The 26488-nt window shown below is 37.3% G+C and overlaps 1 protein-coding gene across 1 annotated transcript in view; it reads left to right on the forward strand.

Moving 5' to 3' along the window:
* The window catches only part of DCN (decorin), a 41098-nt gene that overhangs the window by 7939 nt on the left and 6671 nt on the right, over positions 1-26488 (forward strand). The window contains exons 3-6 of the mRNA XM_062633545.1: positions 12094-12206; positions 24217-24430; positions 24621-24734; positions 25925-26018. Of these exons, the coding sequence (XP_062489529.1) occupies positions 12094-12206; positions 24217-24430; positions 24621-24734; positions 25925-26018 (535 nt within the window). The remainder of the gene's footprint in view (positions 1-12093; positions 12207-24216; positions 24431-24620; positions 24735-25924; positions 26019-26488) is intronic.

The raw sequence follows: 26488 nt of genomic DNA on the forward strand, positions 1-26488 counted from the left end.
AACAAGGATTAACCGTTCAATTAGAAGTCTCATCCTCCCAAAGGGAGTCTTAAGAAAAAGTTCCTCCCACAGTGCCCTGGTAGGCAGGAGGATGCATATGTAATTACTCAGTCCTGTAGCAAATACAGAATGCTCCACAAGCGAGTTCAGAGGTGGTGGTCAGAGCTTTATTTTGCCTTCATATGAGTCTGGCAGCCCTTTGCAAATTGAGCAGTGTCAGTGTTTTGCAGGATACAATGAGATCATCTTCCTTGGAGACTTCACAGGACGTAGGGGAGTCCCTACATCCTATGAGCATCTATGGAGGTTTTGTGGTCTCCAAAAGGTGTGCAAGCGATGGACGTCAGTAATCAAAAGTTCAAGCAGTATTGCATCTTAAATTGGAACCTTACTCATAGCTCAGAAATGCAGGGTTTCTCCAGCTGTAAAGAAGGGTATATTAAAGCACAGCATGGGTTTTGGAGTGTGTGTTTGAAAAACTCTTTGAGATTAGTGGCTGAAAACCTCACAGATATGTAAAGCATTATTCCAGGGATCCAGTAACATGAAGCAGTTTATCTCAACACACACAGTGTTTAAACTGTATTAACTGATGGCTCTTCCTGATCCATGATAATGTGATAACATCATTTGTTGACAAAAGATGATTTATTTCATTGTATAAAATCTTCCAGAAACATCTGAACATCCGTTTTCTAATCGTGGAATCATAGAATCAACTAGGTTGGAAAAGACCTTTAAGACCACCAAGTCCAACCATTACCCCATCACTGCCATGACCACCACTAAGACGTATCACTGAGGGCCTCATCTACACAGGGTTTGAACACTTCCAGGGATGGTGATTCCACTACTTCCCTAAGCACCCTGTTCCAATGCCTGATCACCCTCTCAGTGAAGAAATTATTCCTCATATCCAATATAAAACTCCCCTGGGGCAGCTTGAGGCCGTTACCTCTTGTCCTATCACTTGTTACTTGGGAGAAGAGACTGACTTCCACCTCACTACAGCCTCTTCTCAGGTAGTTGTAGAGAGCAATAAGGTCCACCCTGAGCATTCTCTTCTCCAGAATAGGCCCCCCAGTTTACTCAGCTCTTCCTCATCAGATTTGTTCTCCAGGCCCTTCACCAGCTTCACTGCCCTTCTCTGGACCTGCTCCACCACCTCCTTTTGTAGTGAGGAGCCCAAAACTGAACCCAGTATTCAGGGTTCAGCCCCACCAGTGCCCAGTACAGGGGGACAATCCCTGCCTTGGCCTTGCTAGCTACACCAGAGCTGAAACAGGCCAGGATGCTGCTGGCCTTCTTGTCCACCTGGGCACAGGCTGGCTTCTGTTCAGCCACCTGTCAACCGACACCCCCAGGTCTTTTTCCGTCAGGCAGGTTTCCAGCCACTGTTCCACGGCTCTGTAGTGTTGCATGGGGCTGTTGTGACCCAAATGCAGGACCCGGCACTTTGTCTTGTTGAACCTCATACCACTCTCCACAGCCCATCGATCCAGCCTGGACATATCTCTCTGCAGAGCCTACCTACCCTTCCTACCCTTCAGCAGATCAACACTCCCACCCAACTTGGAGTTCACCACAAATTTACTGAGGGTGCACTCAATCCCCTCATCCAGACCATCAATGAAGACATTAAAGAACACTAGCCCTAACACCAAGCCCTGAGGGGCAACACTAGTGACTGGTTGTCAAGTAGATGTGATCATGACTCTATTTGGGAACCTAATCTGTCATTATATAGGAAATTATCTTCTTTGGGTTATCCCTTGATTTGAACTTCTGTTTTCAACATAAAATCTTTTTAAAAAAAAGTAATACGTACCTCATTGATTATCAGTTTCAGGCATTTTATCAGTTCAAGAAAACAGATAGGCTCACTTACTATTGCATACTTAGCTTTAGAATCACTGCCATTATTTAAATGTTTAGAGTCTTTCAAAATCATATTTTTTAAAGCTAAATGTTTAGCTCAAAATCCTACAGGTTTCTACATATGTAATAAGACAAAGCATGGGTATTTAAATGGTCACAAATTAACAAACGTAATTTTTAAATTAAAAAGTTTTTGTCCATTTACATTATAATTGCTGAGTTTTTAGGACAAGTTATTCTATGCTTTACACATATTTTCCTTCTAATAATAAGGATTAGAGCCTTATTCCTTCTATGTTTAATAGAAGAGGAGATTCTCATGAAATACCCAGACTTTGTTGAACTGGATCTTTTAACAAAAATATATAAATATATAAAAAGCATACTGTCACATACTGATAGCATGCTCTGCATCACAATTCCATGGCCTTAAAACTGAGAACTAAATACTTTCTTGGACAAATGCTTACTTTAGTCAAACATTACTTATGATGTCATCAAACACAAGTCATTGGGCTTTCCACATGCTAATGAATGAATTATAGTACTCTACAATGAATTATAATACTCTAACATGTTGGAGATCAGACCGGAGGATCTATATGAAGTATTACAGGTATTATCTCTAATATAGGGGTGATTTCAGGTGATGTTAGCTATTTAACAGTCACCTGAGCTCCTTGTACAGCCATAGAGAGAGTTAGGCAGCTGTTCCATGGGGCAGTTCATTCTGTCTAAGGTGCATATTGGTGACAGAAAGGATACATCACTCTTGGAGAATTAAATGCCATCACATGGCCTCAATGGCCACTTGAGGCTATACAACTTACTTTTAGATTAATGAAGCTATTTCTGATAAAATTAGCAAGTAAAAAATACTTGGGTTACTAAAATTGTTTGTAATAAATTTGCCATGGATTAGTAACATTTTTTTTTACATATTCTGCTTAGATACATTTTTTTGGGTGCCTTGGATTTTAAATAAAGCATGAATTAAAGGGCTGTACTCAGTACATCCTGGAAAATTATTAAGTCAAGAACCCAATAATTAAATAACACTCTTGAAAAGTTGTCAAGAAAAAGAAAGTATATTGGCCTGGATGTAGAGTGCTTAAATAGTAACAAAAAGTCATTAGCTTTTGCCAGTGTAACAGTAAAAGACAGGTCTTGTTGCATTGCAACCTGAATTACTGATGTTCCAGTTCCAGTTGATAAACATGATTCTAGGTGAAAGTTATTCCACTTTAAATACATACCTTCCTTATTAGCTGCTTAATCCAAGGTAACTGTTACCAACTCTGTCTATTTGTGTATTTTATTTTATTTACTTTTTTTTTTAAGATTTGTTTTCTTGCTTCAGACTGGGAAATGCTGTTTCAGAAAGTCTAGTGGCAGGAAAGGAAAGCCTGACTGCCAAGTCCAAGTGATAAAATACATGACTGTTTTCTGGTTTGCTCTGTGACAAGGGTTCATTTTGAGATTTTCCCAATGCACAAATGAATAGCCAGTAGATAGCTAGTAAAATGTGAGTTAATTATTCTACGTTATAGCAGGTATTTACAGTACTTAAAACATACTGCATAATCACTGCTGACACCTACTAGTGTCATGGGCAACTACAGTATTTGTATTATGTTCTTAACACCTTTATAGGGTGTATTACTTGGGAAGACATAACTATATAAAAACTATTGGTCCTTTCACAACATAAAGCCTGTGCTATTCAACTGCAAAAGGTTCCCAGCCAAGTCTTAGAAAGAGCTAAAAAATCCAAAGGCTCCTTCCCAATGTTCACTGAGAACACATTGCCAACAGGGAAGAGACCTAGGAATTTTGGGTCCTATGTGAAGCCACCAATGATAACAGCAAGGAGCTGCCAACACTGGCCTCAAGCTACTGAGCAAAGCTCTGCTCGCAAGGTCCAGTTACTAGGGTATTTGTTCAACATTCTCATTTTAAATAGAATTTCAAAACACCTCTGACACAGATTTGAGAGTGTCCTCTGCTTATCAACTTTGGACTCACTGGTCTGTATTTTGTTTACTCATGTCCTGAACCTGCTGTGTAATTAAAAGGAAGTGAGCCAAAAGATAATCAGGTAGCAGAAAGAAAAGGAACATTTTTCTTCATATACTTTTTTCATAAAGTTCAAATCTAATCATATAACCTTAAAAATACTTTTTTTTTAATTTTATTTTTTAGCATATTTTTCCTGCTTTACATGCCTGCCTTGGACAATATGGACAAATACTGGAATCTGAGGTCTCTTTAGTTGTATTACATTTAAGGGATCATTCACACAGAGCATTATTTTCCTTTACACTATGAAAGCAAAGTAGATGAATGGAACAGAGCTTACTCACTCCTCTACAAGGAAAGGTGTGTAAACACACACAAAGGGGCCTCGAGACCAAGGACCATGCCTTGACCAAGGTTTTTTTTGAGAGGTGGGGGCTTGAGTTGTAGTTTTCCACTTGAGAGACCAGGTATGTGTCATGAATGTACATACTCTGTACATTCTGTATGTACAAATGACCCTGTTGTTAGCAGGGTCACATTTGCTGTATAGGCAACATTCGAGAGATAGGCAACTCTACTACAAACTGCTTAGGCAGTCAATAAGAAAGGTGAAAAGCAGTATTTAGAGAATTTGTGTGCTCTCTGCATGCATGATTTTAAGTGAGGGGGCACCCAGGATAGCATCGCATACAAGTTTTGTGTTTGTTTCCTGAAATCTATTTGGATTATTTGAGTTGCTACAAAAATCTATTAAGGAGAGGATGGTTGCAATTTAATTTTCAATAAGGAAAGGAATGCAACAAATATTCAGTTAAAGAAGCAATGAAAACGAGAAACCTTTTTTGCTCACCAAATATCATGGCAACTTTAGTCATTTAATGGCAAAACAACAAATTGACAGTTTTAGAAATGGTACAGCATTTAAAACATGTGCAAGTGTAAATGAAGCTACAGTATGCACAATAGAAATGTGCAATAGATCATCGCAGAACAGTTTCTGCCTGCACCTTCTGTACCACCTAAAATGTGAAAGCCTAGGATAACACCAATTTCTATGCTGGGGTGCATGTCTTCCCTTATACTACTTCAGTGTGGGCCTCAGAAACTGAACAGGCTCTCAATGAGTTCATATTTTGGGGTGACATGGAAGAAGAATCCTTGCAGTAGTATATTAGCCAACTCTGCTGAATGTCTCTACCTAAGAGCAAAGGCATAAGTGAGTTATACAAAGACAGCTAAAAAAATATCTTACAGCTCTGATGTAATTAGTTTCCATAAGTTCAGTTAGGTCTTCAGCTTTGATTTCTACACCTTCAAATTGGGAAGATTGTAGTGATCCTTTACCACTAGAAAGTAAGAACGGAAAGGAAAGGCAAACCGTGCTAATAAAATTGGTATAGTAGCAGCAGCCCAGAAAAGAAAAAAGAAGGAATAATATGAACAAGAAAGTGGACATCTTACTTTTTCAAAGGAAATTGTAACAGAAATTATTAATTAATTAATAATTAATTGTAGCAGAAATTATTAAAAAAGGAGATGCATAGGAAGCTTCAGATTCAGAAAAGGGAAAACTAAGGAGAAACTTAAGATAACTGACCAAAATTTATTTCCTCTTCTTTATTCTTTCACCCTGTGATGGAGAGCTTACATCCTCTGGACTGGAGATGACTGCTACAGTGATAGCTGACCTGGGGAAGGTCTGTCACTAAATGACTAACAAAATAAACAAGTAACGAAGCAAAAACATCTAAGAGCTACAAGGGCATATACAACATTGTCTAGAAGAGAGGGGAAACCTAGCAGGTCTGCAGACTCCCTGATTCAGTCAGGAAGCTCTCTGCCAACATTTATTTATATGTTATTCCCTATGTCCATGGTCACAGCAGCTCCTTCCATCCTTCCATGGTTTGCTTGCATGAAAGTAGGTTGAAAACAGTCTTACAACTTTTATGAAAAATGGCCATGCTACGTTTAGAAGCACCTGAAATAGCCAGGAAAATATCTTTGCCTTCAGGTCATAATAAAACTAGGGCTGTGCAATGACCATGTGGTCAGAACAGGAAGGGGTAAATTTACTTGAAACCAGAGAAGCTTCCCCCCTCCCCCCTCTTCCCCAATGACTCCTTGTAGCTACTACATTATGCTATTGCTAATTGTGGCAAATCCCAAAGTAAAGATTGGGGGAGCTATCCTTAAATTGTCACCAGTTGCCCACTGGTTAAACTACAAACCAGGAAAACATCAAATTATATTACTCCAGAGGATGATTCAAACTGTAATTTGTTAGATAATGCTCACTTTTCTGAGTCTCCAAAATGCTCTCTTCTGACTTCGGTAAAACACTCATGAAAAATTAAATGTTTCACCTTAATGCATGAGTACTCATAGATAGTACATCTGCATTGCATTCATTTTGACTAAAACCATAATGCACATGCTGCTGGCAGATTTCATGAATCACACAGGACAGTTGCTGTTCTCTGAGGGGATGCTTTATGTCTGTAACCATGACAGCAGAAAATATAAAGCTGGCAATTCTAGCAGCTGAGAAAACTCATAATATTTAGGGTTTTTTTTAGCTTAATGTCTTAATCACTGAAGTTTCATGATTATTTAATAATATTTTTTCTGCCTTTCTAAAATACTTCAATGCTCCTAGAGAAAGCATAAAAATTCCAGGCTTATGAAATTAAAAGTCAGTTAGAAAAAAACACAGAAATAGAAGTTGCTTGATTTTTAGTTTCAAAAATATATCATTGCTCTTAGGTATTAGCTTTTGGAGCCAGGAGGCTGAATCTATCTGTAACAAAAATGTGGCTAGCACTGAAAAATAATTCATAACATCTGTATCTTGTAATATCCGTTATTCTTTGAAATATGTGTTCACTACACAGAGTGGGTGGAAACGGAAAAAAGCAGTTAAAAGAATGAATTAATTTTTAAACTTTTGCTAGGGTCTTTATAATGAGTAGAACTATCATAATGGAGAATTATACATTTGATCATGATGTGTGAATTTATTTCTGTTTTCCATGTTCTTCACTGTTCTGGTAAGCAATGCTGTAGATGTTTGGAAAAACAAACAATATAGCAACATACCAGTAGCTCTACCTTTGTAAGAGACTCCCTCAGCAGGGGATGGAGTTCATTTTCTTGGTTTTTCCTATGGGAAGGGTCAGAGGTATACAAAAATAATAATGTTTGATAATAAGAAGTCCAAAATGGATCTTAATGGAAGATGAGTCTTGCAGAATGAAGGGATGAAAAAAGGTCTGAAAAATGGTTGTGAATGACCTTTAAGAAGATGTATTTTAAGTCTCATGCATTTCAATGGTCACTGCTTTTTATATCTCTTTGGAAAAAAAGTATTACTGATGATTCCACAGCAAGTGAGGGGAAGGCAGAGAACAAACTTTTACTTTGAAAGTGGGAGAAAGGAAACATCTGTGGATAGTTCTCTGAAGAGAAATATAATTGTTTCTCATTTATAGTTGGTAGGATGCAAATAATGAAAAAAAGTCTTGTTTGCAAATCCCACACAATAGAGAACAAATTTCCAGTAAATACTGAAGCACATAGCTTAGGAAAGCATCAGTGAACTTTTCTAAGTCAAAGCATTCAAAGCTGTTTTAAGCTCCTTGCCATCTTTCCAGAGAGCAGCCCTAGAGTCCTGTTATTTTCCATGACTTAGTGTCCTGACACCGTAAATTTGCTGTTCACCTTGTTTGCCCCGGAGTCCACTCAGGCCATTACTAAGGGCACTCACCCCCTGGAGGGTTGCTGTCCATCAATAAGATGCAGCAGAGCTGGGCTTAGATCAGGGGATAAAGAAGCGTGCACAGGCAGCTGCTGGAGAGAATGCCTCCACTGGGAGAGTAGCCATTGATGATCACGGTTGGGAATTACATGTAGCGCAGCCCAGATTCCTCAGCTGGCAGCAGCTGTTTGTGGAAACTGAAGGAGTCTTGAAAAGAGCCCCATTTTATAGCCCCTGTGATAATAATCGTGAGTGTTGCAATATAATAACACATGTATCTGAGCCATAGCGTTCAGATGTCTCTTTGCCTTTTGGCCCCTTCTTTCCAGCTGAGTAAAGAAAGGTTTGTTCAGAGCAGTAAGTCCCATCCCTGCTTGCTGTAAAATGGATACGTGGAGAAAAAAAGAAAACATCCCCCTCCCCCCCCCAAACCCAAAATTAAACCACAAGCTCTTTTGTGTTTTTAAAGCTGTTTATAATTGGCACTGTTCACGTATTTGTTATTTTGACTATGTGGTCTCAGTGTTCAAGGATGCAATTCTCACGGAAGTGTCCTCATCTCTGGGCTACAGACACAGACTCCCATTTGCTCAGTCTCCCTCACTGGCCCCATCAATCTTGCATTCCTTTTCTGCATAGTTGTATGGCTTCAGCAGAAAGGTGGCCCCATGCCAAGTCACAGACTAACTTGTGGCTCTGATTTCTGAGAAACTGGAGCAGGGTACTGAAACCCCTCCATTGCTAGGAGAACTCAAAAGCCACCCTTTTTGTGGGTTAAACAATTCCACGACTGCTTGATCACAGACTCTGTAGCTGAGCAGGTATGTCCCCCAGCTGCAAAAGTAATAAAACCTGTCTCGTATACCAAACCCCCTAGCCTCCCTTAGTTCCCACACTATATTCCTGAATCCTAGCTACATCTTCTACACCTGTTTGGCTGGCTCAATGGCAGCGTATGCTAGCTGGGCTGGTGTAGTGTTGACAGGAGTTGGCTAGCCGCTGACTGCTGCTCTCTCAGTGACTGGATAAGGGCAGTCTCTCCCAGCAGAGGAATCAAAAAATCCTCCTGGAAAATAGAAATTCCATACCAGGAGCCAAAAGCCATTTCAGCTTCTAGTTGGACTACGATTTTTCTTGATTCAGTTTGAATTCTGTCACTCTGTCATGTTAGTTCAGGCTCCCCATTCATCTGAGCTGGCTGTCTGTTTACCTGTCCTGACCAGAAAGGTTTGAAGGTTCTCTCTCCAGGTATGGAATCTCCAGCACACACTGGTTTGTACTACACCAATACTCCTTCCATACATATCTATCAGGAGATACATGTACCTATATAAAGACCTGGACCTGCAAGCTGAAATGAAGAACAGTTCTTGAAGCCAACGTAGATGTGACAAGTGGTGAAATGCTTGGATCCAGTCCACACCTCAAACACAGTTTAGTCCTGATTTATTTAGCTGCTGATTTTATGAGGCAGTGTCCAGATCCACCCTTTTATAAACTTTTCTTCTACTGGAAGACTCCAGTTGGTGTCGCTTTCAGCTGGAGGAGGTACTAAACTGCTTAATGTCTCTCCAACACCCAGGGTGCATCCTTTACTCTATGCTTTGCTCTTCAAATCTCAGATGAGTCAAAAAAAAAAAAAAAAATCATATATAAACTACACAGCTGTTTCCGAAACATTTTTAAAACCTGCTTCAGGAAATGCTTAACAGTATATACATGAGCTAGGTAACTGAAACAAGTTTAACACAAGTGATGGCAGTTATAATTGTTGCATGCAAAATAATTGTGGTGTTGTACATCTTTCTAGTTTCTAGTACAAGAGAGGAAGCTTTTATAAATCACTTTTCACAAATGGATATCCAATTATTAAATTTGTCTTTGTGATTGTAATATGAAACATTTAATGTTTAACTTCATTGGTCTGAGAAATTATCAGTTCTGCCTTATTCAAAGATAACACTTGAGCTTTTAGAAGCTGATATGTGATGCTTGAAATGTACAGTTGGAAATTTAGTTTAAAGTGTCATTTTTGGCAAATTATCCCTTCAGTAGCAATCCAATTGTTCTTGAAAAGTTCCAATAGCATCACATAAAGGGCAGCTGTACAGTTCTTATATACCCTTGTTTCTGCCATAAGCAATTATTTACAGATACCAGACTGGTAATATAAATATACTGACAACCAGAACATATTAATATTACTCTGAATTCAAATAATTAAACTTTTTTTCTTATATTTACATGTGAAAAATGCTGTAAAAGTTGCTAGGCTGTAAGAACTTCTTATAACAGTTATGGACCTGTAAAAGTAGTGTTTCTGGGGAAAGAATTTTTAGATGCTGACATCATTTCTGTCCAGTCAAGACAGAAACTGTCCAAAGACAACCAACATACAAATTATATGGTATCACATTTTTTATATATTTGGAACTCTAGTCCCACACTTCTTAAAGTAATGAGGGTTTTGCAATTGCCTTCAGTAAAAATGAAGTCCACGCCTGAATAAGGAAAGGTTATTTTAGTAATATGAAGAATCTTAATCTATATCATACATCCATATACTGGATATCAGTAAGGTAAACAAGATGAGAGATGAGCTTTAACTCGCATTTTATATATGGTAGAAGCTTACTAATTCATCCCAGGTTGGATGACTGTGCTTCTAAAAACTTTTGAATGTGATGTGTTTAAACTTTGGAGGCTTCATCTGCATGCTGATGTTTTTAAGAATATAACCACATTTATATTGAATTCTTAGTGCATCACTAATTGCAGTAAAAAGCTCCAGAACACATCACTGTGGCCTCTATAGAGTTTATGGTGAGGTTTTATAGCAGTAACAGTATAATAGTGCTCTTTATGTAGGTTAAAAGGATTAATAAAGTACCAAGCATATACTTCTTTTCATGGTTTGGCATAATCCTTCCAAATAAACGCCAACCATTTTTTTTGCTCTACATATATATATATATATATATATATATATATATATATATATTCTAAAAAGGGTTGAAAGAGAGGGGGCTTCACCTAACACTGAATTTTGATGAAGAAACCTAGATTCCAGCTCTGAAAATACTTAATTTGTGCTGAACATTAAATGCCACAGAATCACAGAATTGTTGAGTTTGGAGGTCACCTACTGAGATTGTCTAGTCCATCCCCCTGCTAAAGCAAGGTCAACTAGATCAGGTTGCTTAGGGATGTGTCCAGTCAACTTCTGAATATCTCCAAGTTGTATACTCCCCACTCTCTGTGGGCAAAGCATGTCTTATCTCTGGACAAGCATATCTCACTGTGTTTGCAATGACATGCTTGAGATTAAAATATATAGGTTTAAAAAGTTAAAATATATATATGGCTATGTGTCTCCGAGAGGAATATCATGCAGTCCACCATCATACTGGGAAGACACTGGCGATACTTGCAGAGATCTTTCCCAGGAGAGTTCAAATATAACTTCAAAAATATTTGTTAAAAACTTTACTGGTAAAAAGATTGTTCTATCCAGAGAAGTCCACTTCTGTTAGATGCTCACACAGGGACTTTATTAATATCTATAAATCTTCTTACCAACCATTCATTAAGTATTTCACATTCTGTTAAAAAAAAAAAAAGAGGCTAGCTAGGAAAGAAAATTTTAATTTTGTGATAAATCAGAAGGACTATAAAGATTTGCTCTATTCCAAGTCACAGTATGAAAGGAAAGCTGGGTAAAGCAAGTGTTATTTAACACTAAATAATTTCATTTCCATGACTTCATCGGACTTACATATCAGCTATTCAGAAAATAGTCCCAAAGAGAGTCTTTAATTTAAACTGTCTGATGTTCTTTTGGCAGTTGCAATGAAACCAAGAGATTTGTTCTCCAGAAAACTTGGACATAGTTTTAGATGAAAGAAAAAGGGGGAGATGGATTGTTGTGTTGGTCATTTTTAAGGTGGACTTTCCTTCAAGTTATTCAGTTACTGTCAAACAAACAGTATTTTTCCTGGAAATTATTGTAATTAACTGTCATCCTTTGAAAAAGAAAACCTACTACTTTTTAAATAGCAGGAAATGTTCTCTGTCCACAAACACTAACACCCAGTGAAATTAATAACTACCATACCTCTTTCTGAGAACAATTTTTATTCACAGTTCAGTGGAATTAAACGTTAGAAATCAATCCTTTGCTTCAAGCTATAACTCAGAAATATTCTCAGAAAAGGGCAGAAGGGAACTGTAAATAAATAAATTTTGATTTACATAGCAAAATGAAACTCCCTTTGACTGTTTGGAGACAGAAATACTTTCAGATAAGTCTTCATAAGCTTCTGCAGGAAATGAGTTCTAGAAGTGGTGTTTACTTGAAGGTAAATGTTGCTAAGAAAAGTACTGACCCCTCTTTAAAATTTCTTTCAAAGTCAATTTCTTATTCTTTTCACTATCCCTAGGTCTGGAAAGAGTGCCAAAAGACCTTCCTTCTGACACAACACTGCTGGATTTACAGAACAACAAAATCACTGAAATTAAAGAAGGAGATTTCAAAAACTTGAGGAATCTTCATGTAAGTGTATAAATGAACTATCATTTGCAAAAACACTGCTGTTTCCCTTTGCTGAAATATTTTCCTTCCCTGGTTTCTGAGATGTTTTTCTGGTTCACCTCTTCTTTTCCAAGTTTCCATCAGACAGCTACCTTCCTCTGTTTCCAAATTTTTGTTTCTCTGTCTGAGGCCCTCCTCCCTTATTTCTATACTTTTTATAAACATTTTAAGATTCATACCTCATAGTCTTGCCTCAGTTTTGTTTAAATATCTTTCTTTCTATCTCTGAAAAAGACTATTACTTCTTTGCCTTTGAAAGTAATACCTCAATTCAGGAATATTTCTGAAAATATTATTTTTCTGGCATTTCACCAATTGAATCTATTCTGTTTATTATTCCATTTATTTTTTTTTCTTATAACCAATATAAACATCTTTTCTCTTTTCTTTTCTTTTCTTTTCTTTTCTTTTCTTTTCTTTTCTTTTCTTTTCTTTTCTTTTCTTTTCTTTTTTCTTTTCTCTTTTCTTTTCTTTTCTTTTCTTTTCTTTTCTTTTCTTTTCTTTTCTTTTCTTTTCTTTTCTTTTCTTTTCTTTTCTTTTCTTTTCTTTTCTTTTCTTTTCTTTTCTTTTCTTTTCTTTTCTTTTCTTTTCTTTTTTCTTTTCTTTTCTTTTCTTTCCTTTCCTTTTCTTTCTCTTCTCTTCTCTTCTTTCTCTTCTCTTCTCTTCTCTTCTCTTCTCTTCTCTTCTCTTCTCTTCTCTTCTCTTCTCTTCTCTTCTCTTCTCTTCTCTTCTCTTCTCTTCTCTTCTCTTCTCTTCTCTTCTCTTCTCTTCTCTTCTCTTCTCTTCTCTTCTCTTCTCTTCTCTTCTCTTCTCTTCTCTTCTCTTCTCTTCTCCTTTCCTTTCCTTTCCTTTCCTTTCCTTTCCTTTCCTTTCCTTTCCTTTCCTTTCCTTTCCTTTCCTTTCCTTTCCTTTCCTTTCCTTTCCTTTCCTTTCCTTTCCTTTCCTTTCCTTTCCTTTCCTTTCCTTTCCTTTCCTTTCCTTTCCTTTCCTTTCCTTTCCTTTCCTTTCCTTTCCTTTCCTTTCCTTTCCTTTCCTTTCCTTTCCTTTCCTTTCCTTTCCTTTCCTTTCCTTTCCTTTCCTTTCCTTTTTCTCAGAACCTCTTTCTATTCATTCACAACCAAGAAGCCAAATCCTGCTTTTTGTCCTTTCATGATGCCAATACCATCACCCAAATAAGCACTGTTTCAGATAAGAATCCGCATTCAGCCACTCATACTTGGTAAAAAAAGAGTAATCCTATAGCAATTATCTCCTTAATTGCTTTGAATTTGACTCTTAAATGTTTCTTTTAATGCAACATCAAAAAGAAACATTTTAAAAAATTTCTAAGGATAGCAGGTTCTGGGCTCATGTCATCTAGTTTTAGCACAGAGATCTATACTTGTGCTAGTTACATAGATAAACTCTTCAGTCAAGAAAGAGAAATAGGTGCTTCTACATCACATTTCATCTGACTTGCTTTTAGAATAAGATGATGCCCCAGAATTTTTTTTTTTCCGATTCCTTTTTTTGGCTGCTGAACAGATTCAATATCCTGATTCCTGTCCACTTGTTTTGGTTTTCTTCCACTTGGAGAAAAGTCTTGTCTTTTCAGTGACCATCATCTGCAAGCTGCTAAAAGAGAAAAAAAGCGTTATCAGTTAAGTTAATTTTTCATAATCCTGCTTCATGACACCGCATAAAATGAGTTAGATCATGGTATTGAAGATGAAAAGAACTGCTCCCAGGGACTTCTACCTAGTGGGCACTCAGCTTGGGTCTCTGTTATACATCGTGCTGTTGGTTAAGCTGTTGTGAGCTGTGTCATCTCATGGAAGTGATCTGGGTTTTTTTTTATTTTTCCTTTCTTTTATTACTGCAGATATAATTTAATAGTGAATTAAATATTTAACTCTTCAGGGAAGAAATTATTTGTTTGTCTTACTCCAAAAAGTGCCTAGTACATGCTTAAGGACTAGTGGAAATCATACAGGAGAGGAGCAACAGTAACATAAGTTTTTAACGAATAACTTTCGAAACAATGTAGTTTTCCTGGATTTGCTCAAGCATAAAAAACAATCCTCTCATTTCCTCTCAAAATAACAATTTATTCATGCAGTACATTTATGTAACTAAGCACCATCTTTACTCTCAGCAGGCACCATTCTTCTTCTTGTGTAATATCTGGGAATGATTCCCATTTCCTACCTTGCAATTAAAAATTCTTCAGAGTCACAGTGAAAGGGGAATATTGTTTTTAGATAAATATAACTGAAAGGTTTGTTGTTGACATTGTTCATTTTCACTTTTGTTTTAATGAGATATATATATCTGTGTGATATATATGTATGTATAGATATATATATAATCAATAATATTCCCTGATAAACATAGCTCGTGTTAATGTTATATTTGACAGTGTGATGTTCAAAAGTTTCTAGACTTCTTAGACTTTAGTAAGCCTTCTTATACTTTACTAAACCAGGAAGATTTACATAAATTATCAGTATTATTGGTCCAAAATCTAAAACTATCAGCAACTCCACTTAACGTCTTGCATGAAGTGGTCACTTAAAGGAACGCTTTTTAAATCCCAGTTTTCATAGATACTGAAAAAAATAAGTTTATTCTGTTTGAATATTCCTTTTAAATTCCTTCCTAATTCCTATAGCCATCATCAACCATAAATGTAATAGTTTTAGAAGACATTATAGTGGAGAAACTAGTTTGAACCTAAAGTTCAGCTTGTACTAAAAAATAAGACGAAGTAAGGACAAAAGACAGGTTCTACATATAACTTGCCCATGTCTTCTCTTTCAGCACAAATGTAACTGTTTATGCACTGAGTGCGCAATACATAGAAATAGAAATGAAAGAGGAACTAGTACCTACATAAATAGTCTTTCTATCAGAAAGTTCTCCTGAGTAGGTAAAGAGAAGTCAAAATTTGCAGCTGTGGAAATATGGCAAGCAATTAGAAAAGGATTCAACTAAGGGAATATTTATCTGCAAATAATAGCTGGCTGCCAGAAAACACCAGAGTCAACAGTTTTGGTGCACTTGATAGTTTTATAGTCTAAATTTATCCAGGAAAAAGTGTCTAAACTATTAATGTTAGACCCAGTGAGACTTCACAGTGTTTAAAAATGAAAGATAGATACATTTTTTACCAGGGGACTTGGGAGAATAGGGAAAATATTGAAGACAGTGTTTCTTTTAGAGTCAAGGACTGACTTCTGCAGTTTCAGAAAACTGTCTTATGTGAAAAAAATTTGCTGAAGGTTTAGACCTATGGCAAAACAATCAGAAGGGTGCTATTGGAAAAGCCAGGAAAAAATCTGTGAAACTGTCAGAATTTTCCAGACAGACTGACACTTCTGGATAGAGTACAGTACGCTGACCCCATGGACACAATAACGAATCCAAAATACTACATGAGTAAGTCCTCATGCAGAGTGAAGGAGGAGTCTACAAAAACAGCCCATGGAATTGCATGATGTGTGGCAAAGCCAAATCAAACCAGCATAACACCTGGCACTTGGAAAAAGAGGTAAAAGAAACTACTGTGTATTAGATCACCATAAGAACAGCACAAACAACAGAATGATGACTGCATGCTTTTCTAACAGGAATTTTTTCAATGGCACAGTGTACAGCAAAAAGTACAGCAAAAGAAGACAAAATTGCTGTTGGCCTGAAATCAAATGGAACATTGCTTAATTTAGGATGGCAGAACTACTCAAAGCCATGGTTGTGCATACAACAATGCTAATGCTAGTTGTGTATATACTGAAAGAAAAAACCTGCATGAATGAGATCAAAGATTTAAAATTGGGGCTTGCGGTTATGATCATACCCACACTAAGTGATTATTAACACTAAATGTATGGGCAAATAAATCGATACGCTCTTTGTAGTAACATCAAGTGGAAAAACAATGTGTTGCATTAGTAAACTTTCATACACTCCTTTTTTTTTCTTAATCAAACGAAGTCTCCCTATGGAGGGACAAGAGCCCAGCTTGACTGAAGTCTAAGGACGTCTTCCAGGGATACAGAAAAGTTCCTAACAGATCAAAAATTATTAATGAAAGAACACAGTCTTCTTATGACTCATTACAGCTTCAGTTTCCTTTTCCCAGGCACAATTAAAAGAGGTTAACATAGTGCTCTGTCAATCAGAGAAAGAAGAATCAGTAAACACCAGCATTCTGTAAAAAAATAAAAAAGACATATATCTCTGTCCAGTTTCTACCTCTGAACTTGATTCCTACTGTCTTCAATGGCATACAGTCTCAACAGGACTGATTGACATATTTTTTGTTTTTATTTTTCCACTTGACGCAGCTGCAGGTTTCTAACAAATATTCTGAGAAAAAACGGAATCTGAAATTCAGCACTCCCTCAAAGGGTTGCCATTTCCTCAGACTCTTCTTTGCATCGTGCTTAACACATGAGACTTTCCACTGAAATGAGTGTGCAACATACCACACGCATGCAAAATGTTTTTAATGTGCAGAAGGTAAAGATCTTTTTATGTAAGAACAGCTGCTCCCTCATCATCTGTGCAAGTCATGTTACACAAGTTTTATCAGTGAGAGCTCAAACATCACGCAGACTAATCTGAAGCAGGCTCCCTGGCTTTGTGAGTTTATTCAACAAGGTACTGTGGAAGGTACCACATTGCTTCCACAGTCCTCTCATTTGTACTGACAGGCTGTTGTTCAATGCCTTGCCATCTCCTTCCCTCACAATTTTTTCAGCTCTTTCCTATTGTTCCTATGTCACACCTTTTTCCTTGCCTTTCTTAGCTATATCCATTTGATCCTCTTTTTGGTAGGGTTACTACCAAACCCACCAAAGAATTTATGTAACAACAAATAATTGCACCATCATGGTTTTTTATACCTTTGTCCTTTTCCTGCCCAAATTGTAGATCATGGGACCTTCAGGAGACATATGATCTGGAATTCTGTTCAGAGACCTTCTTAGATTCAGGGGCTCTTGTTCCTTCAAGTTTACCAACATTTATAATTTTTTTTTTAATTAGTTTTAAAATGAATTTTGTGGAATTCTGACTTCTTTTATAACATAATTAGAGAAGAAAGTCAAGTTCAATTTTATATTTTTTGTGTAATTTGTGGGGTTATTTTGTTGGGTTTTTGTTTTCCTAAGTGTAAGTCTACTCCTAATAATTTGGCAAAACAACTTGACTATTTGTCCAGCTTCTGATTATGACCTAACAACTGAAAACGTAAGGCAAACAAAAAGGATGAAATTTATTATTATTTTTACTTGGATGCCTGACTCTTGAGTTTACAGTTGTTAAGGCATTCCTATTCCTAGCAGAACTGCAATAAGCCCCAGGTAATAATGTAATACATAACCCAGGAAATTAAAGAAATTCCAATGGGTCGGCAGATTGACTTTTCAGTTTAAACCCTGAAGGGCGCATGCATCATTAAAGATTTGGTATTAGGTAAGAGTACCATCCCCATCTGGCAAAACAGATTACTATTTATTATGATTGATAACAATTTGCTTATTATTTTACAGTTCACTTTTTATTTTGGCAAAGTTTCCTCTTCAAAGTATTTCAAGCAAAGAAGAGCAAAAGTAGGGATGAAATTCCCCCAGAACAATCCCCTGAGATTGATTGATGGCTTGGCTTTGCGAGCGAAGATTTGGGAAGGGCTTTAACCATGCTTACTACAAGCACGATGACCAAGGGCATGTGTGATATCCAAGTCTTATCGCGTAATGAAATTACATCAACAAATATAATCCCCTTCTTCCTATTCCCTGGCAGGGCAAAAGTTGTAGGTTTTGGTAACCCCAAGAAGAGCAACCATGTGCTAGTTCCTACATGACTGCCGCATGCTCCCTCTGCAGTTAGTCAGGGTGTATTTTGCCAAAGCCTGCCAACAAGTGTTCCAAAATTTTCCTGAATTGTGAATCTTCCTTTTTGTTTTGGGAATAAATATTTGAGGTAGAAACCAGGCCAGAGGGAGCTAAATGGCCAGACTCCCACTGACTTCAACGGAGCCAGCATCTATTCCTGTCATACAGTGATTTTTTTCTTTTTTTCTTGACTACACTAGTACCAGAGCTGTTTCACTAAAAAGTAAGCTATCTTTGGAACAAACCTTGAATTTTTTTAACTCTTTGATCACCACTTAAACTGCCGGTCATGATAAGGTGGTTGTTAGGTATTACCACAGTGCAATATTACAACAAAGTGAATGTGTAGTCGGCACTGGTAAGGCTGCACCTTGAATACTATGTTCAGTTCTGGGCTCCTTACTACAAGAAAGGCATTGAGGTGCTGGAGTGGGTCCAGAGAAGGGCAGCAAAGCTGGTGAAGGGTCTGAAGAACAAGTCTTATGAGGAACAGCTGAGGGAACTGGGGTTGCTGGGTCTGGAGAAGAGAAAGCCCAGGGAGGACCTTATTGCTCTGTACAGCTACCTGAAAGGGGGATGGAGTAAGGAGGTGACTGGGGTCTTCTCCTAAGTAACAAGTGATAGGACAAGAGGTAACGGCCTCAGAGCTGTACCAGGAGAGGTTTAGACTGTGTATTAGGAAAAATTTATTCACAGAAAGGGTGATCAGGCATTCTAACAGGCTTCCCAGGGAAGAAGTGTAATCACCGTCCCTGGAAGTTTTCAAAAACCATGTAGATGAGGCCCTCAGTGACATGGTTTAGTGATGGTCTTGGCAGTCCTGGGGTAGTGGTTGGACTTGATCTTTTCCAATCTATTTCATTCTATGATTTTATAGTTCAATTATTTATTATGCAATGTTTACATACTATATATAACAAAGCAAAAAGGCTTTATCTCAGGAAAATGAGGATGGAAGCTAAGTTTTCTCTTATGCATAGGAAACTGCTATGAACTCTCTAGGCCTAAGTGATGTATTTAATACTTGGTATATTTGTGCCTCTTTATTCACTGTGTCTTTCTTGCCTCTTGTTTTCACCTATGGCTAGATATCTTCGCACCCATATCATGCTGAAAGCTGTATATTCATACTTCATGTGCTCAGCCTTTGGTTTTTGTGGGGGTGGGGGAGAAATTACATTTATTTTAAAAGAAATATCTTTTTCCTTCCACAAAAAAAATGAAGCATGGAAAAAGATATATTTTTGAATAAAACTGTCTATTCCTGTGGCTCTGTTCTGGGCTGTCAAATTTCTGCCAAATCATCTCATATTAGCAGCATTGCCAGTACTGTCTGTGGCCAAATGCTCCAGCACTTTCAGCACTTTCAGGTCGACCCTTAATTTTCCTTCAAAGTACTTCTTGCCCTATACTCAATGTTTGTATGTCCTTTAAAAAAATTAATAAAATGCCCCATTATGCCATCTGCGCTTTACTCAGGATAACTAGTTCATGTGGCATGTTTTTGCCTAACATCCCTTCCTTTAATAACACTGACTGCAGATGTTTTCCCTAGGCTTTTCTCCTCTAGTTCCTGTTTTCATTGACCTCTAAATTCCCCATAGTTTTTAATTTTATTTTATTTTGGTTTGGTTTAACTTTTGTTACATCCAAACCATACAGGGCACATTCTGAGGAAAGTAAACAGCATTGCTCTAAGGCTAATAACTTAGTTCTTTAAGTCTTGCATATAATAGAGTTATTGTGAAGTGGAAAAGGAAGCCAGGGATATGGCTTGCCAGGTGCTATGTTGGTGTGTTATCCTCATTATTTGCTGTTGCTGTGGGAGACATTAAAACCTCCTGCAAATTCTAATTTTTTAGAAATTGGGTTTATTTTTTCTTCTTTACAGCTGCACAACAGTGTGGAAAAGTAATGCAGGTTTAAAATACTGGGAACAGGGACTTGCAGAGCAGGGTGTAAATGGGAAATGATATACTGGTACAAAAATGTTGCACTAGAACTACGGCCTTGTCATACCCTCCCACCTTATATCATCGTACAGACATTCCCACTCTGAAATCAGTATTTTTAAACACATTTGATAGATGCCATCCTTTCTATTTGAGAGACTTCCTGAATGTTTGTATAAAACAACAGTTCTATGTGTTTCCCCAAGATAACATGATCGTATTCAGGAGAAAACATTGGCAAAGGAGAACAGGTTAATCCTATATTCACAGATAATTTCTGGTTTTGGTCAGGACTATAAGTTCTGCTCTGAAGAGCTGTAGCAATTCGCTTAACATCAACTACTTAGAGAACATTTTCATTGCACTGCCTAGCTGAATGTATTTATATATATTTCTAGCAAGAAATATGTCACATCAGATCGTCAGCTGTGATAATTGTAGCTGAAAAATTTTTATCTAAAAGGCAACCATATTAAAACAAATAAATGAAACAAAGAAAAAAATATAAGACAGACTTTTAGCTGAAATAAATGACCGAGCAGTACAAAGCAGGATGCAGGATAAAAATTTCAAGTGCCAATAAGCTGAGTCTAAACTCATTGAATGTTGGCTTAGAGATCTATGGAAATGAAATCCACAGTAAAGCTAAGAGAAAAAAAATATGTAATTGGCAGTAGCAAATTCAGTTATTCAATTTTTATGAAAAAAAATGAAAAAGTCTAATCTACATAATTCAAGCTGTACTCTTCATAATAACTGGGTGGATTCCCATATCCTAATATTGTGCAGGTAGCTGTATACAGGCAAAGACCACATCTGTATTACAGTTCTGGCAATGATGACTCAGGAAACTACACCCTGTGTGTACCCCATGTGTTCTCATAGCAGCTCTTATAAATAGGGCTCAAATAAAAGAGAGTTGGGGTCATGGCTTCCACTGGCCAATATATTTATTTTCAGAGAGGCTTATTGTTAGGGAAATACCCTGTTGAACTGTGAGTGACCTTTTCTACCTCCTCTTGAAAATGTGTTATTGCTAGCTAGCATACAAAATTAAAACCAGATATGCTCAGCTTTACATATACCCAATGAAATCATGCACAACACACACTGCTTGGTTTCCTCAAGAATATATGCAAGAGGAGTCCATCAGGTAAAAAAAACACATCAAATAATAGAATTCTAAACTACCTTTTCATCTCTTGTCCAGTTTCCATGAGGGAGAGGTGATGTCACAGACGCTGATACACTTCTTTGCACTGTTTGATTACACAGTTGACTGTGGAAAGAGTTGAATGTTCAATTTACTTCCAAAACACAGATCTAAGTGTAATTCTGAAAATATTAAAATGTGCTTAACGTCAATTATAGTATATGCAACATAAAAAAATCTGGATTAGCAGCAACTGTTGTCTTCTGTTTCTGAAAACAGCATAATGGAATTAGTGAACAAAGATGCTCTATTCCTTAGTAAAGGAAGATACTATTCCTTAGTGAAAAATATAAGTAGGTATTATATCTGTATTTATACAGCCCATTCTACCTAATTCACTGCACAAACTTCAGCACTGTAAGTCTGATAACTAGCAAATAGAAGGAATTATAAGATTCATTCCGATATGTATCATCCTGGAAATCCTTTCTATTAGCTGTGTTGCATTTCTGACAGTAATGAGATTTTCTTCTCCCTTTTCATGTCATGTTTGTTTACTAAATAAGAGAGTTAACAATAATGTACTCAGAGGCTTACGGAGACCACCTATTACACATAAGAGAACTTTCACAGAGGCCTTTCTTTCCTGGCTGTACAGAGAGCTAATTTTCTTAGAGTTACCCTGAACATAAACAAGTCAATGGGACCTGATGAAATCCATCTGTGGGTCCTGAAGGAGCTGGCAAATTAAGTTGCTAAGCCACTGTACATCATATTTGAAAAATCATGGCAATCAGGTGAAGTTCCCGATGAGTGGAAAAAGGGAAATATAACCCCCATTTTCAAGAAGGGGAAAATGGATCACCCAGTCAGTCTCACCTCTGTGCCTGGGAAATCTTGGAGCAGATTCCCCTCGAAGGCATGCTCAGGCACGTGAAAAACAACAAGGTGCTTGGTGACAGCCAGCATGGCTTCACTAAGGGGAAATCCTTCCTGACCAATTTGGTGGCCTTCCATGATGGGGCTACGGAACTGACGGACAGGGATAGAGCAGTTGATGTCATCTATCTGGACTTGTGCAAAGCATTCGACACTGTCCTGCATGATATCCTTGTCTCTAAATTGGAGTGACATCAATTTGATGGATGGACCGATCGGTGGATAAAGAACTGGCTGGATGGCTGCACGCAAAAGAGTTGTGGTCAATGGCTCAATGTCCAGTTGGAAACCAGTAATGAGTGGTGTCCCTCAGGGATCGGTGTTGGGACCAGTCTTGTTCAACATCTTTGTTGCTGACATGGACAGTGGGATTGAGTGCGTCCTCAGCAAGTTTGCCGATGACACCAAGCTGTGTGGTTTGGTTGATACATTGGAATGCCATCCAGAGGGACCTCAACATGCTTGTGAGGTGGGCTGATGCCAACCTCATGAAGTTTAACCATGCCAAGTGCAAGGTCCTACACCTGGGTGGAGCAATCCCTGGCACAGCTACAGTTTGGGCAGAGAAGAGATTCAGAGCAGCCCTGCGGAGAAGGACTTGGGGGTGTTGGTTGATGAGTAAATGAACACGAGCCAGCTTCAGTGTGCACTTGCAGCCCAGAAAGCCAACTCTATCCTGGGCTGCATTAAAAGTAGCGTGACCAGCAGATCAAAGGAGGTGATCCTGCCCCTCTACTCTGCTCTTGTGAGACCTCACCTGTGTACCGTTCTGGTGTCCTTAACATAAAAAGGACATGGAACTGTTGGAACAAGTCCAGAGGAGGGCCACGAGGATGATCAGGGGGCTGGAGCTCCTTCCATATGAAGACAGGCTGAGAAAGTTGGAGCTATTCAGCCTAAAGAAGAGAACATTGCATGGAGTCCTCATATCAGCCTGCAGCCTTCCAGTATCTGAAGGGGGCCTACAAGGACACTGAACAGGGACTCTTCATTAGGGACTGTAGTGACAGGACAAGGGGTAACGGGTTCAAACTTAAACAGGGGAAGTTTAGATTGGATATAAGGGGGAAGTTCTTTTCTGTGAGGATGGTGAGGCACTGGAATGGGTTGCCCAGGGAAGCTGTGAATGCTTCATCCCTGCTGATGTTCAAGGCCAGGTCAGACAGAGCCTTGGGTGAGATGGTTTAGTGTGAGGTGTCGCTGCCCATGGCAGGGGGGTTGGAACTTGGTGATCTCAATGTCCTTTCCAACCCTAATTATTCTATCTTTCTACGATTCTATGATCTTAAGGTCCTTTCTAACCCTAACTGTTCTATGATTCTACCCTGAGTCTAGATATTAAAGTTATGAGACAGCACTTATATAGCAAGAAGAATTAATATGGCTTATGACCCCTAACTGCTGGACTTAGAGTGTAACACTTCAAATTGCTACCCTTCCATAACAAGTTCCACTTACTTAAAAAATAACTTATATTACTGAAGAAATGAGTTAATTTTCAGACAGCTATCTAATAAGTGTACACTATAAGACGAAGTAAGTGTTGATATGAGTACTTTTCTTAAGTGGGTCTGCATCTTCAGCTTATTGAGTTACAGAATTCTCTGTTCAGGAAAAAATGTTTAATGGTTGTATGATGATGGGCAAAGTATAAAAGTAGCCTGAGAAAAACAAAATCAGGGAAAAAAAAAGGCAAAAACAAAACCAAATGAAGCTAATAACATTAGTTTTATGTGAATGTCTTGTTTTTTCTCAGCTTTAAATTTGAAGGGTTGTACTTGTTCTTGGGTATGAATTATGAATGTTCACAGAAGCTGCATATATCTCTGCAATAAAATAATACTTGTATTTATTATGTAGGCCTTGTTTAACTGTTTCAGAAGTTCTTCATCTCTTTGGTTTAGTGCTGCATTTCATTTTCTTCAGCTCACTAGATTAGCCATCAAAAGACATCAAGAGACATTAAAAAATAATAATAATATTTAAATGTTTCATTCCTAAAACCGTTTCCCTAGTGATAATCTGAGATCTTCATTATTACTCCACAGGCATTGATCCTTGTTAACAACAAAATCAACAAAATAAGCCCACAAGCTTTTGCTCCTCTGAAGAAACTGGAGAGACTTTACCTGTCCAAGAACAACCTGAAGGAACTCCCAGAAAACATGCCGAAGTCTCTTCAGGAGATACGGGCTCATGAGAATGAGATCTCCAAGTTGAGGAAAGCTGTCTTTAATGGACTGAATCAAGTGATTGTCTTAGGTATGAGCATAAGAAATTATAACAAAAACAACTCAGTGTTCTTTCAAGATGTTGTTTTTTTAGCTCAATAGGTGATTTTTTGTAGAAAACAAAGAAATGTTCCAATAAATTGTACCTCCAAATTAGCTTTGACCTGAAGGATATACGTACCTACACTGCAGTACAGCTCATGACCATGTTTTGTTGGCAGAACTAGGCACCAATCCAATCAAGAGTTCAGGCATTGAAAATGGAGCTTTTCAGGGGATGAAGAGGCTCTCCTACGTCCGTATTGCGGACACCAACATTACTAGCATTCCAAAAGGTAAGAAATTCAATTAGTATTTCAGAGATTTGCAGAGGTATAATGCTACTTCTAGTCAGCTGGAAAAAACTGGTTATGGAAGCCTTTTGAGTCAGTCCCTAGAGTAGCCATTCCTTGAGTATTTCTCCTTTTTTGGTTAGTTGTTTTTTATTGGTTTGAAAAAAATTAGTTTTCGATTATGAGAATCTCCACAATAGGTGCACTGTCGAAAGGAAGCCATTTGATGTTATTTTGTTTTTCTTGTCTCATGGCTGAAATATAAAGTGGAAGAATGTTTTCACCTTCCAACCGTGGCTGGTGAAGCTGATCAGCATTACACAGATGTATACTCATGTAGTATTAAGTGAAGTTCTACAAACATAAAATCAGCCCTCTACAAGTCTCTGGGTTTGAAGCCAAAAATACTATTCCTATAAAACCCAGAAACATATGCTTTTCTTAAAAGTACTTTATTGCAAATTGTTGCAAAAGAAGAGCAATTTCAATTTAACCTGTTAAGAAAAAACAAAAAACCAAACCAGAATGGTTCCAATCCAGAGGAAATTATATTGTTTATTCATACTTTCTTCAGCAGATTGTTTTGAAATAGATGAAAACTTTTTGAAGATTAATACTAGTTGTTATTTCTTTCTTCCCACATTTCCTGTTTTGGATGTTCCTTTCAGGGACCTCCAATAGGTAAAATATTTTTTTCCTATTTTTTTTCCTGATAAACAGAATTTGCTAATTATTATATGCCTTACCTAAAATAACATTAAAATTATTTTACCGCTCTTTATATTCTCACTTTCTGCTGCTGCTCTTTGTTTAATATCTAGGTGCAAAATATTTGTAGACTTATGTATGCTGATAGTCTGGTTAAAATGAAGGCACTTTTACACAATTATATGTGTGCCACTTGCATAATCATGAAGGCTAAAATTCATATCTGAGAAGAATTTCATTTAGCTATTTTTAAAGAATTAACTGTTCTATAATTGACTTTAGGAGCTTAGTCTTATTTCATGCCAAATATGTTGCTAGTTTCCATGATTGTGTAAGTTCCTTGCTTCATTCAGTGAATTGTTCTTGGCACTGTCTAGTGAAAATATTTTTTTTACTGTGGAAGTGCCTCAGTATAACACAAGTCTTTTTAAGAAAATAATAATCCAGTTTTATCAAAAGTAAATTGATGGTGTGCTCTCTTTCAGGCCTCCCCCCATCCCTTACTGAACTTCACCTTGATGGCAACAAAATCACCAAAATTGATGCTGAAAGTCTGTCTGGACTCACCAACTTGGCAAAGTAAGAATTATTTTCTTCATTTCAAATAAAATATTGGTTGAAGTTGCAACCACTATGCACACAATTAGAAAACATCATTCTGGGCTTCATGAGTGTTATCATTGAAGCGGTACAAAATTTAGCAGCAAAAGCTTCTATGGATTTGTGTACTTAAAACCAAAATTTATTTATTTATTAAAAAAAATAAATGATACAGCATAAATTAAAAAGTGCATTTTTTTTTAGGGTGATTGCACCTTGCTAATTTGTGAATATGTTCTTGAATGTTTTTCTAACTTTAGGAAATGTAAGGAGAATTCCCAAAGATCAGTTATAAATATACAGAATTATTTGTGAATTAGTTCACAGTAGATAACATGATAAAAAAGGGAAATGGGACTTTATTAAAAGGTATTTTAATACTATGATACTTTGAAACTTTTTTATGAAAATAGTAGTGTAATTGACCATTAATCAGATTACTGAATCTA

Source organism: Pezoporus occidentalis, unplaced genomic scaffold (genome assembly GCF_034315485.1).
Source record: "Pezoporus occidentalis ecotype Australia unplaced genomic scaffold, CSIRO_AGI_Poc_V1 ctg112, whole genome shotgun sequence".
Lineage (NCBI taxonomy): Eukaryota > Metazoa > Chordata > Aves > Psittaciformes > Psittacidae > Pezoporus > Pezoporus occidentalis.